This window comes from Triturus cristatus, chromosome 6 (assembly GCF_964204655.1).
Source record: "Triturus cristatus chromosome 6, aTriCri1.1, whole genome shotgun sequence".
Lineage (NCBI taxonomy): Eukaryota > Metazoa > Chordata > Amphibia > Caudata > Salamandridae > Triturus > Triturus cristatus.
The window spans coordinates 979211329-979230184 of record NC_140589.1 but is presented as its reverse complement, the minus strand read 5'-3'; the positions used below and the strand labels follow the sequence as shown (position 1 = coordinate 979230184).

At 42.3% G+C, this 18856-nt stretch overlaps 1 protein-coding gene across 50 annotated transcripts in view; it reads right to left on the bottom strand.

Moving 5' to 3' along the window:
* Window positions 1-18856, bottom strand: part of LOC146820883 (uncharacterized) — a 1936624-nt gene that overhangs the window by 1725833 nt on the left and 191935 nt on the right. For 27 of the 50 annotated variants that reach the window (XM_085611721.1, XM_085611696.1, XM_085611722.1 and 24 more), the window contains exons 4-7: window positions 15638-15691; window positions 8842-8976; window positions 4622-4651; window positions 3318-3611 (exon numbers count right to left, since the gene is read on the bottom strand). In XM_085611721.1, coding sequence (XP_085467847.1) covers window positions 3318-3611; window positions 4622-4651; window positions 8842-8976; window positions 15638-15691 — 513 coding nt within the window. The remainder of the gene's footprint in view (window positions 1-3317; window positions 3612-4621; window positions 4652-8841; window positions 8977-15637; window positions 15692-18856) is intronic. The other 23 variants (XM_085611734.1, XM_085611735.1, XM_085611738.1 and 20 more) reach the window with 7 other exon arrangements.

Here is an 18856-nt window from a genome sequence, read left to right as displayed (position 1 = left end):
GGACCAGCGATCTGTGGTCTGTGTGCCACATCGTGTATTCCACCACCAGGATTTCATTCATCACGGAAGAAGAAAGAAGAACAAATGATGCTATATGAACAAATCAATGGATTGATGAAGATTGATATCTCTTAACGGGCAAGTAGGGGACAAGGAGGGAATGTGGAAATATGGATTTTTCTGATCAGTTGTGTCCCCTATCTTGGACCCCAACGGTTCTATGTGCATGTTACAAGTACATGTATGTTCCCTCCAGTTCCAGTTATGAAGACGCAAATACATGTGCGTCCACCGTTAACATGTCCTCTGTTGATCCGCCATGAATGGGCCGGATATTCCATTCCTAAGTACGAAAGGCCACCGCCTTTATATGGTTCACTTATGCCATTTTACAGTCCAGGCAAGTAGGCCCTGATTCTGTCATCGAACTCTTCTTGCCTTCTGCCTCTGAAAGCTCCAGTTTGAGCCTGCATCTGTAACCATGAACTTTGTCTCCTTCTCTGCGCGGCTCACGAAGCCTGACATCAGCCCGCTGCCTGCCAAAAACTGTATTTCACCTTCGAGTTATCTGCTCCGTTCCCTGCCCGATGCATTCCTGTCTAGCAGTTTAAGTAAACATTCTTCCAGCTACCGAGCAAAGGCCCGGCTTCTCTGTCTTTATGAAAGTAATTCATAGCCCTATTGCTAGGGAAGATTTCCGCCCTCGCATCTAGTGTAGACACTTAGACGCTTGTACACGCACTAACAGTCAGTATAGTCAGTATAGAATAAGATTCTACTCGAAGAGACTTCTCTTTTGGATAACATAGTTCTTTAAACATAGGATGTTAGATATGATTTGGGATTAGGTTGACTTGACCCCCCAGACTTCTTGTCTCCACATGTAGAGCTAAATGTCAAGTCCCCTTCACCCCATAGTTGCACGTCAATCACACGTCATACTGCTGCGCGCGCAACTATGCCAAGTATAATCTTATAGATCCACCTATATATGACATCATAACCAATTATGTTTCTGTTTTACTCCTCATTACGCCCATTTTTGGTTACGCAGGTGAATCGTCATTTTCCTTATCAATTGTTACGCCTACCGCATTCGCTTCATTGTAATGTATGTTCTATAAAAGTCATTTCTTGTCAATAATGTATGTACTTCACTTCCTGAACCTCCGTGGTGATGGAACTTGGAGCAACCGATTATAATCGATTATTGGAATAAAGCCCATTCCGAACCTCTAATGCCACGGATTCTGCCTCTTATTTACTGAGCTATTTTATTATGTTTCCGTATCAAATTAAGTCCCGGTAATTAAATTATTTACCACAGTGGTATTTACTTTCTAGCATTCCTAAGCTTGGTGATTAGCTCTAGAACTAAGAATGTGTTGGGTGCCTAGCTACAAGGCTCTTCAGTGGGCAGTTGCTGCTGGATTGCCTGTGGGTAGGAAGCTTATCCTGTTACTCTTAAAATAAAGAAGACTTCAACATCTTCATCATCTTTTTATGGTACTTCATTACACGTATGATTTAGTATTACTAAACTAATGGATAATGTGTTCAGATTTCTTCATTTGTATGAGGCAGGCCCAGTGCAAATGAGTAAACCTTGCCCACAGGTACTTTGAAAATTGCACAGATTTGCTGGAAACAGTGCAATCCAGTAAGGATTATACATTTTAGACCATCACGTGGATTGGGGGGAGGGAGTCTATGCATTGTGCTAATACTCTGACTGCATTTAAAGAAGAAAGAAAAAGAGTAACATTAAAAAACAGTTAGCGTAAAGCATACTCATGTAACACTACAATCTGGCATAAGTATGATAAATAAATACCTGCAAGTGGCATTTCAGCCATACCCCAATAAACCTGCTTTTAGATGGATAACAAAATGCATTTGTACCTTTGGAGGAGTGTGGCTCAATGGTTAGAGCGGCAGACCCTGAAGCAGAGTTCTGGCCAGGGACCAGGGTTCGATTCCCGCCTCGGCGGGGCTCGGGCTCAATTTCCTCAGACCTGTCTATTCTCGCCTCGGTGCCTATTCTAATCACGGGCCCCACGCTGCAACTCTGGGCAATAGCTTGCTTAGCCTCCACACCGGCCCCAACAGCGCTAAGGATGCCTGGCTTCACCCTGGGGGTGCCCAGGAGTGGACACTTCACAGGGAAAGCCAGGAGGGGTTCCACAGCGGTATGAGTATCAGCGCCAGGAAACCGCAAAGGCGACATCGCAAGGTGGCCGTCTGGTGACAGTGCGCTTTATAAGTACCTTGACATTTACATTTACATTTACCTTTACAACGAAGATGAGGCGGATAGAAAATTGCTCTGGGTTATATTCTGTAAAAGCTTTTATATCAAAAATCTGTAAAATTGCTTATCCAAAACAAACATCTTTAGCATATAGAGTTACTGTGCACATATTGGTTTCCATTTGTGAAAGTTAACTCATTCTTACTTGAATTTCACTATTGCATTTGCACTTGGTCACATCAGAAATTACACAATTTCATTAATATATCATCAACCCTTGACTGGAAAATATCTGGATGACCTTGAGGCAAAAGGGCAATCTATTGCACCATAAAATGCAGATTTCCAACATTTGCATGGCAGCATGCATGTCTGATGCTATGTGCATATACGAGTAAGCCAGTGCTTCATTTGTAAAACAATACGCGACAAGGCTGAAAGTTTAGCTCAGAAGCCTGTGGCCTTCTCTACAGAATGCCAGGGTGCCGAATACCAAGGCTGCATAGTCTTGATTCCACTTGATTCCTCTTTAATCAGCACCGGTCACTCCCAGCAATTTTCACTCAGTTTTGAAGGCTCATTTTCATTCTTGCTTTCTCCCTTTGTCACTGTTGTATGTTTTTCGGTTCCTCCTTTTTTTTACCCATTTTGTGTTTTTCTCTCTTTCTCTGGGTCAAAGTCCAATGAGTATCGGTCCCCAAAATTGAGTGCCAGTGAGCCCCACCTACAACTCAAATGAAGCACTGCTGGTACATCACATTGAGCATCAATCCTTCTTTTCATAAATCAAATAATACTTACTGTGACAAAACTGATTATCTTACCAACAGTCTCCAAGCAGTCAGAAGTAGCAATCTTTTTAAAAAAAAAAAAAAATTTGAGAGCTAAAGCATGCAGCGGGGGAAGCTCAATTCAAAGCATGCTGTTAGTGCAAAGAAATAGACACCCTATTCCCTACATAGGTAATTGATTGTTCACCATGTTCCTTGATGATCACATTTTTAGAATACGAGCAACTGATTGGACCAAAGGCCATGTTCTTATTATTAGTGAAAGATGCATGTACCTTCCTGTTCCTTATCAAGCACTTCTTCCTCAGCCGTGGCAATATCAGCTCGGTGTTCAAAAGCCAGTGAGGCCTCGCTAACATTGCCTGAGCTGGTTGGGGCCTCTTGACTGGCATTACTTGTCTGAGCAAGGATCAGGTCTTCAGCCTTTTGCTCAAGGGGACCATCGCCATTGTCCACTCCAGTGCCTTCAACGTCCTCTTTTGGCCCACTGCGGAACTTCTCTTCAGCCTCAAGCACAGCAAATTCTTCGCCCATCGCTGCTGGCAGGAAAAAGGAGGCCCTCTGGGAACCTTCTCAGTAGACAATGGCATGATGGTGTTAATGATGTCATCAAGCTTCGTCATCATATAACTTTCAAGATAATGTTCAGTTTGCAACTATTGATACACTTGGGCATCATTTGTGAAACTACTAGGTTCTCTGCTAATGTATATTAGTCATCTCTGTATGTTTGGTCTGTCCAATGGTTTTTCAGAGCAAAATACTAAATATTGTGTTGTAAAAGTCAACGAATGGTACCAAGTTGCATTGATAAATGCAAGGCGATACATGATCAGTTGCATAATCCTCATACAACTTTGCATTATAAATGCACTGTTTACTGTTGAGGAATCAACAAATGTTCACTTTGGGATCATTACACTTATTATAAGCCTTTCTTTCACAAAAAGATCTAAGTACTAGACCAACAGTAAGAGAGCACTATGCATCAAAGATGCAGGATTTATCATCAAGCACATGGTGAAGAAAATGATGTATTACACTAATGCTAGTAGATCTAATGTCAGCATATGCATGGGGATTTCTAAGCTAAAGTAATTAGGGCAAAGCTCTCTGGGCCACCAAATTGTAAAATCAAGTGTTTCAGGATATCCACAATCACTATGTACTTGCATGCTTTGGTATAACACATTTAATTGGAATTATTTTCATATTCATCAGTCATCCTGAAATCAGTCCTGGATTTTGCTTTTTGGTGGATCCTTAAGCCCAACCCTAGTTGTAATTATGCACACATTTAATATTCATAACAGCAATACAGTAAGCAGTTAATCAATACATTTTTGCAATAATTGTTTCTTGGAATCCAAGATGGCAGCAGTGTGCTCAACAAACTATAACTACAAAGTGCCATTTTAGCGCTGTGTTCCACTGCATAGAGCATACAGTTAGTGAAGCTTCACACAGCTAGAGCTGGAGGTCAAATGAGAATGCTCATCATGGATAGCACAACCAGAAGTCAATAACAAGTTTCAAAGGCCTCAACATTTAAAGAGAAATCAGAGGAAAACAAACAAACCTATTTTTTTCACAGCGGGTTGAACGTGCCCTAATTTGAGAAGGAGAGAAACAATTAGGAAATTACAAAGTAACAAGAGTGTGTTCACAAATCGGTTACTTTTTATCATTTCACCTTCATGCAATTATATCTCTCATGCACTCTCATGCCCTAAAATTTACTTTTACTTTGGGAGACCTTCTGCATGCGAGGATGAACACTTATTGGTGATTTATTTTCCACAAATAGTGATCTAATTTGATGAGGGCAGAGAATTTCAGAAAGAAGCGTGGGTTTAGGATTACTGGAAAGCAATATTGAATACAGGCACAGCCTTTTTGCATCCATCATTCTAGCATTAAGCAGGAGATGCCTAGAAGGGGCAGTACGTTAGCATTTACACAAACTCTTCTGTTATCCCAAAATTCATGCAGACGTCAGTGGTAGAAATGTGTCGCTATTCAACATCAGCATCTATAAACCCTCTTGTGTAAAGTTGCTTTGTATGAACTATAAAAGATAAAAATATAACAGGCAGTGCTTAATTTGTAAGAGAGAAAGTGCCAGTGCCCAAAGCTATTCTTGAAAGCTCCCAGTTGTGTTATTAAATGTTGTTGTGCCCAATACCAAGGTTGAGTAGTCTTGATTCCACCTCATGCCCCTTTAATGCTCCACCAGACACTCCCTCCCCCTTTATCTCACTCTTGCAGGTTCCAGCTTTTGACCTTTGTGGATGTTTTTCTGTCTTTCCGTTCCTCCCTTTTTCGACTTTGTGTGTCTTCCCTCCCTTGCTCTTGGTAAATATGTGTTGCAAAAAATGGATGCAGGTCCCCAAAAAGGAGTGCGGGGGGCACACCCTGTACCCACCAGCTCAAATTAAGAACTGAATTCAAGACAATAGATGTGTTGCATGTCATAGCAAGTTGCATGAGTCATAGTGTTACATAATAACAAATTTGAGATGTGTGTGAGACTACACATAACACTTCACATAAAAATACAACAGTGGAGGGACCATGTGTCTGGGTTTCTGCATCTTGGAACGTATTACAGGAACTTTACCCTTGTGCAAAAAGACCATGGCAAAGCGGAATCGGTCACACACAGATTGGCTGTGAGGGTTTTGGAAGAGCTTTCTCTATGGAGAAGAATGTTTCCCATGGACAGAAAAATGTGCTTTGGCAAAGGGGGCTCCATTCCACCTGTGCCAACTTCTCTGCTATGAAGAATTTCACTTTGGGGGAGTGAAACTTCACAAAGAGTCACATGAAATTCCCATGAGTACTTCTGGCAATGTTTGTGAACAGTAAAAAAAAAAGCAAATTGCACTCAGGAGGGGCATTAATCTCCACCAATACTTTTAAGGGTTTTTCATTATTGGGTCCTAGGTGTTTAGTGCTGTTTCCACAATCCACAGTCTCCGTTTTTTGCTGCGGTGCAAGACCTTTCTGTAATAAGTCGACAAAGAAAGCAGGACGAACCCAAATTAGTTATAATGGGCAACGTCACTATTGATTGGCTATTAATCAGGCAGCCGTCATCAGGCGCTGTCCATTCAGGTCACAGCGGTTGGGCGGTGGGGCCGGGTAAGGGGGGATTTCGAGGTACAATGCCAAGGGAAAATTAAATAAATAATAAATTTTCTGTCTGCTTCATCCCTCGAAATCCTCCCCCTTACACGGCCCCACCGCCCCACTGCTGTTACCTGCACGGACCGCGGCTGGCCGTTATTTAGATTTGCATTCGCCATGCACCTAAGTGATGACGTAAGCAATACTATTATATTTTATCTCACTGCTTCATCATGTATCATAGCAATAAAAGTAAGCTGATAATTCTTTGTGAAATAAGATATTATGCTTCGGCAATGACTGTCCTGTTAAAGCTTGGCATGTTGCCACCAGCAGCACATGCATTTTGTGAATTGGCATGATACAAATCAATGTCACTGCCCAACGCTGCACACCTGTAGCACATAAAAGCAGCTGCTGATAAGGTCATCTAAAATGCTGCCATCCAATAATCCTGGGTTTTTACATCAGTCAGGCAAACGCTTCCTGCTCTTAATTCTTGTGCAGAACCGAACTGGGAATCCAAAGAAGCCCTGGCAAGTTTCTCGGGCCAGCAAAACTCCCCCCGGGAGGGTGCAAGTGTGAAGCACTGCTGCTTTTGGTACTGGGGGCCGATCTTGCAGCACCACTGCAATACCCCATATCCCAGTAACACAACTGACCCCCGTCTGCAATACTGGCCCCCACCCTTAAAGCTCCCCGGCGAAACGCCTGATGCCCGCTATGGCCAGTCCGACTCTTTGTGCCATTAGATTCTTTGAGCACATCTGCACAGTAGGTCACACACATGTATTAATCGACTTTGTTAGCACAATGGCTATTCCCATACGTTATGGCATTGCGCTTACGTTCGTTAGATAGAGAAATGGGGCTCACTAGATGCTTCATAGAGGTGCATGCTTTCAGAGCCCAAGTCACAAATCTGTTTCTAAGAGCAGGCATGTTTTACTTCTCTCTTAGACGTGCTGTGTATTACACCTGTATATAGACAGAGGACTAAATAAAGAGGATTTTCTTTAAATAGTAATGTTTTAGTGCAGGCTTGGGTGAGATTTCTAACACATGCAGGCTCGTATAAAAAAAACATCTGATTCACAAAACATGCTTGCATCAGTAAGCATGTCTTACTCCTGGAGATTCATGAGTTGGTCACCTCTAACCTTAAAGTAAACCATGGTTTGTGAATCAGGCATCTAAGACCGAAGTGAGACACAACTTCTCATATGTAATGCTTTGTGGATCAGTGCCTCAAACAATTTTGCCGGGTCAAAATATCCCTATCTTTTAACCCACATGTTGTGATACACTTTGTGCACTTGTGCTTTGTTGCACTTAGTGCTTAGTTTGTAAAAGAATAAGTTCCGGTGCCCAAAGCTCTGCCCACAAGCCAGTGGCTGGCACCAGCGTGCCCAATCCCCAGGCTGTGTAGCTATGAATCCACCTCATGCCACTTTCATCCATTGCAACACCGCCTGACTCTTTATCTCACCCCTGCAGGTTCCTTCTTTCTCTCTTTGTGGTGGTTTTTCCGTCTTTCTGTTTCTCTCTCTTTCCTTTTTGTGCAGTGTCCGTCTTTTGCTCACTGGAAATTTCTGATGAGGAAAAATAAGTGCTGGCCCCCAAAAATGAGTGCCAGAACCTACCACATGCTCAAGTTAAGCACTTGGTGCACTGGAGTGGAAGCACCACCACCTCTTTCAGGTCGTTCCCATCTTGCATAATCCAGTTACAGCTCCATAACAAGCTGGGGAGCACCGATGCTTCCACAAAAGCATTCACAAAGGAGCACACTGTTCCACGGGATCTGCCATTCCTAGTCCTCCGAGCTATGTTGGGCAGTCACAGACTGAGCTCTCAAGAAAACGGACGTTATGTTATGTTATGTTATAACCTCTTGTATAGCGCGCAGCTGCCCCAGCGAAGGGGCGTTCCGGCGCTGGGACGCACATGGTTGAACCCTTAGGCTCAACTACTGGTGTGCACTGGCACTCATCCTGGCCAGCGCAAACATTGCACACATTCACACTATGGGTACAACACTTCAATAAGGAATAGGAAATGAGTAGTATTAGGGCATCACCTAACTGTAAGGTTCATTTTTCTAGCGAACCCCAGAAAAATCTCCTTCTCACTGGTGAATGGGGAGTGCTCCATCAGACAAAATCTACTTTGCCTGGATCAGTGCTAAAAGGTGCAACGCTCCTGCATAGCCAATTCATCATAGCAATTGGAGCACAGAAGGGTAATTTACAAAACTGATGACGTTTTGAAGGGAAATTCCATTTGGGAAACGGTTTTCTACACTAGAGTTCCTTCAATCTCAGAGCACAGACTTCTTATAACATTGGGTGACCATCATTTGCTGAAGTCACCTAATCGAGGAGCTGTGATGTGTAGGGCCGTCTTAACAGCATTATAGGCCCCCGGGCTAAGCGGTGCACTGGGACCTGCCTACACAGCCACTCACAGGAATAAAAATGTTTAATGTAAAATGTGTGTTAAATTCTGGTATTCATGGGGCCCCTATGCTTTGGGGGCCCCCTGAGCAACTGCCCAGCGTGCCCATGCATTAAGGCGGCACTGGTGATGTTATAATTGCAAAATGTGTGATTGCGACCCAAGTGAAACTTGCGATTTTGTGGTAGTGCGAGCAGTTTTTAGAATGAATACCTGCAGCTGAGTTCTCATCTGTCGATATGATGTCAGAGATGACAGACACAAAGCCAAAGAGCCAATCAGCGGTTCCTTCCACGCTGCCACGAATGAATGAGATGGGCTCAGTGCTCAGCTTGTGCAAGGAACCACCTGGATGCACAGGTTAAAACACAAGAGAGGGTGAAAAAGTGAAATAAACATGCCCTGCCAGGGAACATTAACTCTGCTCTTTTATTTTCATTCAGTACGCTGGCCATTGAGATGAAAACATACCTATGAGTACATCCTTAAAGTTCCACTTAATATTAATTCTCCTGTTTGCCTGAAAACCTAAAATATACTGTGCATTAACTGGCTGTTTAGAGCATCACCTAACGTGGATGGATAGCATTTACCACAGACGACATGTTGACATTTAACCTTGCAAATGTGTTTGTTTCATTAAAACAATTATTATTCAATACACTTCAAAAATATATCACATCATATGTGGTCTGTTTAGCAATAACGGACCGTGAAAATATTTATCAAAGTCTAGCAGCAATGAGTATTCTGGGGCAAAAATGATTCTCTAAAAATGGAGAACAGATTTGAGTGAAGACATTTCTACACATCCAACCAACAACCTTTTTATCCCAGACACAAGCGTTGCCCCTCAAGATAAAGGCCCTTAAAGGCAGATGTACATGACACACCCAAAGCCCTTGTTTCATAAGCACTTATAGGGCCAGATGTAGGTAAATGTGAAATACCGATTCCTTAATACCAAATTTTACTGATTCGGTATTAAGAAATCGGTATTTCCTATGTAGGTAAAGATTCGGTAAAAAATACCGAATTCTTAATATTCCTTGTTACCGAATCGGTAACTGAGATCCGGTAATAAGGAATACCTACCCATTCATTTCTAAGGGCTTGGAGGCCCATAGGAATGAATGTGAAGACATTCACTATTAGCGATTCGGTATTACCGAATCGTTAATAGCGGGAGGTATTTCAAGGGTGGCAGGGTGTCCAAAGGACACCCTGTTGCACCCCTGAAATGTGCATATGTGGTGCACATTCATGCCCTAAGGGCATGGATGTGTGCCACATGGCACATTACAAAAAGCAAAAAAGGGCTTTTTGTAAGCAAATCGCTACTTACCACCAACTTGAAGTTCGTGGTAAATAGCGATTCCTTAGGCTCAAAGGCACTCTTTAATGTGCTTCCTACATTGCATTTTTCCTTCCTACATTTACCGATTCCTTACTCACTGATTCCTTACCTACATTAGGAATGGCTAAATGCCGGTCGGTAACGCTGAAATTTACCGAATTACGCCGTTACCGACCGTTGTTTAGCCACCTACATCTGGTCCATAGTAACGTGTACTCCCACCAAGTTGAATAGTATGATTAGTAATATTCTAGTGTACTCCTTCTCCTAGTCAGTTCCATTCTACGGATGTATGTGTAGGTGTTTCTTGCATAGGTAGAAATGCCAGGCAGAATATGTAACAATATGGGATGTTTAGTGAGTGGAGTGCTGCGCTCCTATACCACTGACAAGATTATGGGCAGGTTTCATTGCCATAATGTGAAAGTCACTTCTAAGAACTGTAGCTATTGAAATAATATCTTTATTACTAAAGCGTCAACGACGGTGTAAAATGTCCATCTTTTAATACTCTTTTTTAACAAAACGTGGTTCGTAGCTATTAAAATTACTTTATTTGTTACTGTTTACCACCATTTCTAACACAGTGTCTGTTATGAGCATGCTAATAGCACAGCATGATCGGCGTTATCAGCCTTTCATGCAGCAATTACAACAAAAACTCGGCAACCATGTTATGGACAAGCATATAACAGCCTTTATGCAAGCTCATTAAAGATTGTCAGTGTCTGGAAATCTTACACACGTGGGATTTTAGTCAGCATATTTGAATAGGCATAAATAGTACATATGTACTGAGCAGTAAATATAATAGTATATATTTGTGCGTGTGTGTGTATATGTCATATATAGGAAATTAACAATATTTCCGACAATACAGGTTGTGAAAATGGTAGAAGTGATACTGCAGTTGATCAAAATGACATTTTTCATGTGCTCACATAGGCCCCGATTTATATGTTGGCGGAGAGGGGACTCCATCACAAAGCCGATGGAGTCCCTCGCTGCAAAGATAATGGTGGAGACTTCTACATCTCCACCGTGGTCAAATTTCTTGGACGGCCCGATGGATGTTGAGCTGTTGGAAGTTTGGCTATATGTCCATCTATCTAATTCAGATGGGCGGACATATAGCCATTTTTCAATGCCTGTTACCGCCAGGAAAAACATGGCAATAAGGGGCATTGAAAAGTGCTCAATGCCTCTGTGTTAGACCTGACAGCCTTAGGGTGGTCTTCCCAAAACGTTTTGCCTGTTTACCTCCACTTTTTGTGGTATTCTTTCTGTTGGCCATTTGATTCGGAGCACATTACCACTGCTAACCAGTGCTAAGATGCACGTGCCTTTTCCGTAAATATGGTTTTCTTGACTTATGCACAATTGGTCTATTTATTTAATTTGTAAGTCCCTACTAGAGTTTACTACCTGTGCCAAGGGCCTGTACATTAAATGCTACTAGTGGGCCTGCAGAGCTGATTGTGCCCTTTAAACAAGTCTCAGGCCCTCCCCTGCATAGCTTGCCTGTGACGTTTACACTGCCATGTCGAGTTGGCATTTAAAGCCAGATACTCCCCTTTTATTATATATAAATCCCCCCTAATGTAGGCCCTAGGTATCCCATAGGGCATGGTGCTGCGTAAGTAACAAGTAAGACATGTACTTTTAAGTTTTACATGTCCTGGTAGTGAAAAACACTTAAATTGGCTTTCCACTAATGTGAGGCCTACACCTCTCTTAGGTTAACATTGGGAATTCTTATTACACTCTTCACCTGTAAATTCTGATTGAGATGGAGTAGCTCTGTCATGCTGAATATTATTGGAAAAGTGATGATAAATCCTCTTTGCTTGCAAAGTTAAATCTAACACTACTATTTTAGAAATAGCACTTTTAGACTGATGGCATTTCTGTGCTCATAAAGCTCTGTGTGCCTGAAGCCAGTCTACAATAACATCTGGGTGGTGTGACATCTGGACTTTGTGCATTCCCTCTAGACAGCCATAACACTGGAAGGACTGGGTGTGACAGGAGATTAATCTACATTCATCTGCATACTGATTGTCTTCGTGGGCAGGAAGAGGGAGAGGTGGCTCACACTTATACCTGAATAGGGTGTGTCCTGCCCTCAAATGAAGGAATCATTTACATCCTACAGGTAATCTGGAGACAGGGCTAGGCTGAAATGGATCTTTACACACTTAAGAGGTTTCCTTTGAAGTCACCCCTACATCAAAGGCACTTTTGAGTATAAGAACCAGGCCTCTACCTTGTATGAGTCCTACCCTTGCCTGAGATGCCCCCCTCGAAGCTCTGGGCCCCAGAATTGGGTGCTGCAGCTGCTTTCTACATCTACAGCTCCTGGGCCCTTTATATCAAGTGTTTGGGCTCTTTGCTGCAGTGAACAGGCACAATCTCTCCTGAACTGTGTCGCTCGCACGAAGGATCCGCACGAGCTGGTGCACCTTTGTCTCTTCACACAGCAGCATTGCCCCTTGGGACCGCGAGGCCCTGCCTGCCTGTCCGTGATGCCCAGCGGCTCTTCACGCACCGTGGACCATCGCCAGTGATGCCATCCGTGCTCCTAGCACACATATTTCCCACGAATGGAATGCTTGGCTTAACTTGAGAAGGTAAAACTTCAGCAAGACCTGTTTGGAACTGTAGCTGTCCTGCACTCCATTGCGGTTGGCTTCCCTTTTCTGATTTACCCCAGTCTAGCACAACCTCAAGTAACCTTTAGTGCAATTGACCTCTAAGCACTGTCGTTGCGTTTATTTTTTTAAAATTCCTGTCTCGATTTCTGCTGATGGGATTGTTGTCCTTGTGGTATTGTTTTACTCAGAAAGGTAAACTCTTTTGTCCTAATCCTGTGTGGAGTCTTTTTGTGGTATTCTCATTGAGGTACTGTAATTTAAATGTTACACCAATACTTTATGCATTGACTCTTAAGTTAAGCTGACTACTCTGTACCAAGCTACCAGAGGGTGAGCATGGGTTAATTTAGGGTGTGTATTTAACTTACTGTGACTAGGGGGGTCATTGGTCCCTACTTGAAGCAGATGCAAACCTTTACCAACTAGAAACTCCATTTCTAACATTGGTGTTCAGCCATGAGGATAGGACTTGTGTTTGTGTAATACCTTATAGTAATTCAGTGTTCAATACAACGCTATACTTGGACCAATTTAAACATATTCCTCAAGATTGGCAATATTTTTGGTCTGTTCTGTGCTAATTTACATTTTTCTAATTTTAACTTCTCCCTGATTTGCCTTTTGATTTTTTTTCTGCTAAAAAATGTCTCAATCTGGAGAACCAGCACCTGCACATGCATTTGAAGTTGAGGAATTTCATCTGGCCCGGTTGGAGTCTTATACCGTGGCTCAGATGAATGTCTTTTGCAAACAATTTCATGTCTCACTGAGGGGTTCACCAGAAAGGTGCACTTGTAGAAAGCCTTAAGGGCCAGGGCAGAGTCCCAAGGTGCAGGGCTGATGACCTGCATGAGAAGCAAGAAATTCCTAAGGAGGATGAGGAGCTGACCCTGGATGCCAATGTGGAAAAGGCCAACAACTTGCCAGCAGTGGTAGTTGTTTCCAGAGCAGGGAGCAGTGTCTCATCAAGGCATCTGTACCCAGAGGAGTTGGAGGACAGAAAACAGAATAGGAAATTGAAATTTGAGCTTGTCAAAGCGAGAGAAGGATCAGGTTCTGGAGGAGAAAAGGCTGGCCATGGAGGAGAGGACTATGGTCCATGAGCTCAGTCTGAGAGAGCTGGACATAAGAGCACTGCAAGGAGGACCCAGTAACAGCAGTAATGGTGCCAGCATACCTGCAGTGTCCTCACAGGAGCACAGGCATCGTCTTCCCAAAGATATGGTGCCCAGTTACAATGTGGGGGGTGATGGAAATAAATGGCTGGCAGCCTATTCAGTGGCTTTAAAAGTGTGCAGGGTACCAGAGGAACAGGTTCATTTAGAGTGTATCTGACTTACCCTGACTATGGTGGTATTCCCTACTCGGACAGGGTGCAAACCTCTGACAACTAGAGACCCCATTTCTAACTTTTTCATTTGTTTCTTGGTGGAAAATGCATGTGAAACTTTACCAGCTTTAAATTCATCTCCAAATTACAAAAAGGTCACTTTCCTTAAGGTATAACATTTAACTGCCTCTCTCAAACACATAAAAACAGTTGTAACGGTCCTTACCAGTATCGCAATATCATAAACATTGTAAACATCTAGCAAGCCGCCTTCTCTGTCTTTTATTTAGTCAGCATTGTTACATGTTTCGGCCCGGTCATTGAGCTTTAATCACTCCTCCAATTGAATTTGTTAATTCCCGACAAAGCACGTAGTATCTCCACTCAGTACACATTAGCTGATGAGCTCACAATCTCTATAAAGTTGCAAAAGAGTCAGCTTGTGTTAATTTCTGGTGTACAAGCAGGGGTGTAACACAGGTCCCAGCAGCCCCCGCAGTGTGGGGGGGCCCCAAGCTCCAGGGGGCCCCTCCGCACAGCACTCGGTCTGCATAGCTGCTGAATGAGCCCGGAGGGGGCCCCTCCATGTGCCTTGCAGGGAGGCCCCCTTGAGTTTCGTTACGCCAGTGTGTACAAGTAAAGCAAGGGGCTTTTTCAGGAAGATTTTTTTTTTTGAAGTTTTTTTTCTATTTGTAAAGCACAAACATATCACCCCCCTTAAGGGTTTCAAGGCACTGGGGGCCGTTGGGGAGATTAAATTACCCAGAGTCACATGATGCTGAGCTGGCACGGAAGATCCAACCGTCAATCCTGCTCTCCAGAGGCAGCCGCTCTTCTCGCTGCGTCACACCTCTCTCAGTTGTATCAAAGGGCAAACACATTTGCTCATGAAATACATATGTACGTATGTCTTTCTCATGGAAATTCATGAGTAAGTCACACCTCAGCCTGGAGGTAGACATATTCATAAAAAAAGCTTTGTGAATCGGAACTTTAATATTTACGTTATTGTCCTAGCGACTGTACCAGATTGATGTGATCCGATGAGCATCAATGCTTTTCAATACGTTGTATATGAGGCTTAAAGTCACATCTCATTTGATTCATTTACATAAGTGATAGTGCCATCATTGCTGCGAAATACATCCCACAATCCCCTCCTCAACATCAAGAAATAAGTCTGTCTTTCCAAACCATATCGGTTCAGTTTAATCAACTTTTTGCATGATGAGGGGATTTTCTTTAGATGTAAACAAGGCAATGGAATAAACAGGATTTCTCTAATAGGAATCTGAGCTGGGGGTGCTATTAGGCTCTGTGAATTTTAATAGATGTTGCACCTATCGCTTTGCAAAGCAACCAAATGACAATTTTTATGGCCTATCTTTTTATGCAGCTATAATTCATTTATGAACTATTGCTGACTTTTGGGATTCACATGCTGGTTATCGCATTTTCTCAATTAAAAAGAAAATAATTTTTAATGAAATTAACAGGTGAACATTTTATAACCTTGAAATATAAGTATGTAGAAATAGTGCCTGCAGCATAATGGCATATTTAGTTGCATTTGTGGCAGTTAGTAGCTATTGCTCAGCCATTAGGACATAATAGCCAGCCCATGTCAGTGCTCTTAAATTACAGAGCCATTCCATTCTGAGTCCTTGCCTCCTGGCCGGTCTGCTTCAGTCTTCGTTTTGTCAACACATATTTGAGGCACTCCTATTAGACAAAAGACACATCAGAAAGGAGACGTAGAAACTAAACTGAGAAATTATAAACTACAAAATACATGCAACACTGAAATGCCTGTCAAGAGCAAATTCCTTGCCATTGACAGGCTAAATATAATGCAAGATGCCAGGATACAGTCTTAAAATTCAATCTGCCTGTCATGTTCACACAGTGTCCTTGCTATTTAAATTTTTGGACCTTGGACTTTTTGACCTCATCCGTGATTTAAGGCCCTCTAACTAGGCATTAGTCAAAATTGCTAATTTAATGCGTTATTTACTTTTTACTACCATTAGGGGCTGTTACCATCAATCTGACCGGCCACTTTGACATTCCACTAAGGTGTCAAATATGAATGGTCAACACATGGTGAGATAACTACATTAGTTTGGTAGACTTTCCAGATATCAATGAGTTAATTGTTTTTGTGGCTATGGAATTATTCTGATTATTCATCCTCTCAAACAAAGTGTTTCACATAGACTATGTGCCATGTTGAAAGCAATAATGCAGCTGCAGCTCTCCTACAATTAAAATGTAAAATCCAACCAGTAATAATGATCAGGGGTCTGGTGCAGGTACCATGTTCACATTTAGAATGCATGTGTAGATTTGCATGAAATACTCACATAAGAAGACATGGTCCATTTGTCTTGTATAGGTTTGAACTATGAAAAACATATATTAGTTAGAGTTCATTAATAGGTTACTATCTCCTTCTAGAATGGAGGGACTTCCAACCACTTCATGCACATTGCCATGACTGGCCATCTGCCTATGCACAAGCTTCAGAGAGATTTCACAAACGTCAATGAATAAACAGCATGGGCTTCCTAGGTGTTCCCTGTTCTTATGGGCGGGGGCATACAATTATCCTTCTGTCTTGATTTTTCAGGTCTTCTGACGGTTTTGGTGTAACACATCCCTGTGCACTCTCTGTATTTAGTGTTCTAAAACTGATTTACACATGCCCTTGAACACTCCCTCTTTGAGGAGAGAGACTAAAAAAGACTTTAAGTCATCCCCTTTTCTTCGCTCTGAGACATTTATTACCTTGATCTTATTCCTTCTAGAGTGATTTTCTAGTTTCTCTAATGACTGGAAACGTTTTGTATTGGTACTTATTACTATTTCCTCTTAGATTTTTCTACTTCTAGAGTCACTTTAGTTAGATTCTAGGGCTTGAGTTTGAAGAGTTAAGTAATCTAGTTTTTTTTCAAGAATAGAACACGTCTCCTGAATACCTTTCCGATTTTTCTCTGAAACTGTGAAACTTTTTCAAACCTCCATGGATAGACCATGAATCAGGGATACACTATTCCTGTCTCAGTCACCATACCCTTGCTGATCCTCAATTTTATCTATTTGAGCTCCACCACCACCTTGCAGTTCCTGCTTGTCTTCTGGGGTTCTTGTCCTACTTTCCAGCTCAGCTCCATGAACTCTGCATAGCTGCCACTAATACCTGTGTCTGGAGCAATTAACAGCATCTTCCTCTATCTCCTCGTGGGCAGGTACTCTGAACTCTTTTCCTCTTTAATATTTTTTATTCTCCAGGATTTCTTCTGTGACTTTTATGGCTGAAACTCCCACTTACATGGGGGGGTAATCATTTGGTTTGTGTGTGTTCTCAGATCAGCCTCCTTCCTGGCCGCTTTCTTGGTGCCTATACTACAGCTGCTACCCCTCTTTGGTCCTTATATGGGTAATGATCTCCTGACTGACTCTTCGTCAGTCACTATTTTGAATAAACAGAGCAAAGAAAGAGTAGGTTTGAGCACTTTTCCTTGACCTTAAAGTCTCATGCACCTTTATTAAAGATTATTTTGAGACTCTCCACAGGAGTCTACTTATCCGTACTTGGGTGTTCGAGCTTCCCTATTTGGAATTACTTTACTCTTTTTGTAACATTTTAGGGGTTTTCTCTAGATGTGAGTGAGTATCTGTTCACCTTAGTTTTTAATGCACACACTTCCCCTACTCCAAAGTTCACTTACTTTTGGTTTAGCCAAGTCTCTTTCTCTAATTTCCTGACCAAGCGAATGGAGCTCTCTTGTTGCTTCAGCTGGAGCTCTTCTTTCCCCTGCTGACCTCCGAACTTGCCATACATAATACAAGCAGTTGGAGCTCCCTTTAACACTGTTGGCTCTTGTTCACTCTTGTGCTCAGCGTGCAGCAACTGTGCTGATACTGCCTGTGCAGCCCCAGAAGATTAGCCGTTACCCTCTGTCTCCACTTAGCAGCTGTGCTACTCTCAGTCAGTCTACCAGCTGTACACAGGATCACTCTGCTCACAAGTAGACATGCAGGTCAGGAATGTGCCAAAAGGTAAGAGAAATTATACTGGACGTGGCTCGTCTGCTAGAGAATGTCCACTTTGTAAACTCGCTGACCTCTTTTCCAGTGTATCAGGGGCAAAGCACGGTCTCTCTGCAGAACTTTCACCTTCCACCATGTTCCTTTGCTGCCAAAACCTTAATCAAACTTTTGACTTTTAAAGAATGAATACTAACTATGAGCTCTACAGGCAAAGACTGTTTTTTTTTTTTTACCTTTTCTGTTAAATCAGATAGTTGTTCTGTGACAAAAGAAAGGCAGTGGCTTTGGTTCAGAAAATGTAGGAGCTTGCACATTATGCGCTAAAGTACACATGAAGTTCCAACCTATGCTGAGACAACTTAGATATGTTGAGGAGCTTAGTGAGGTTATCAATCATACAAGAACTTATATGGAACATGACAAGGAATACATTTGTTACTTTATGATCAGGCATTAGAATATTGTTCACAGCGAGGAGGGGCTATGGAAATAGGGACTCTAGGCCCCTACTTAGTGCCTGAAAAAAAGAAGAATGGGGTTTTCCTTGGGAGAATTGTTCACTGGGTAGGGAGCGAATTTGGGAAAATGGCACAAAAAGTTGTACAAGTCCATGTAGTATGGCAATAAAAGAAAAGGGGTAGGAAGGACGAAATTATATGTTAATTACAATTTTGAGGATACATTTTCTACCAAGGAATACTAACGGGTTACGAGTCAAGAGGAAACGGAGATTGATCTTAGACTATCCAAAGAATTGTATCACTCATAATATGATCCTGCAAAGAAACGTCTTATAAACTCGGAGTGCGAGACTCTGTTTAATGGTGTAGTTTG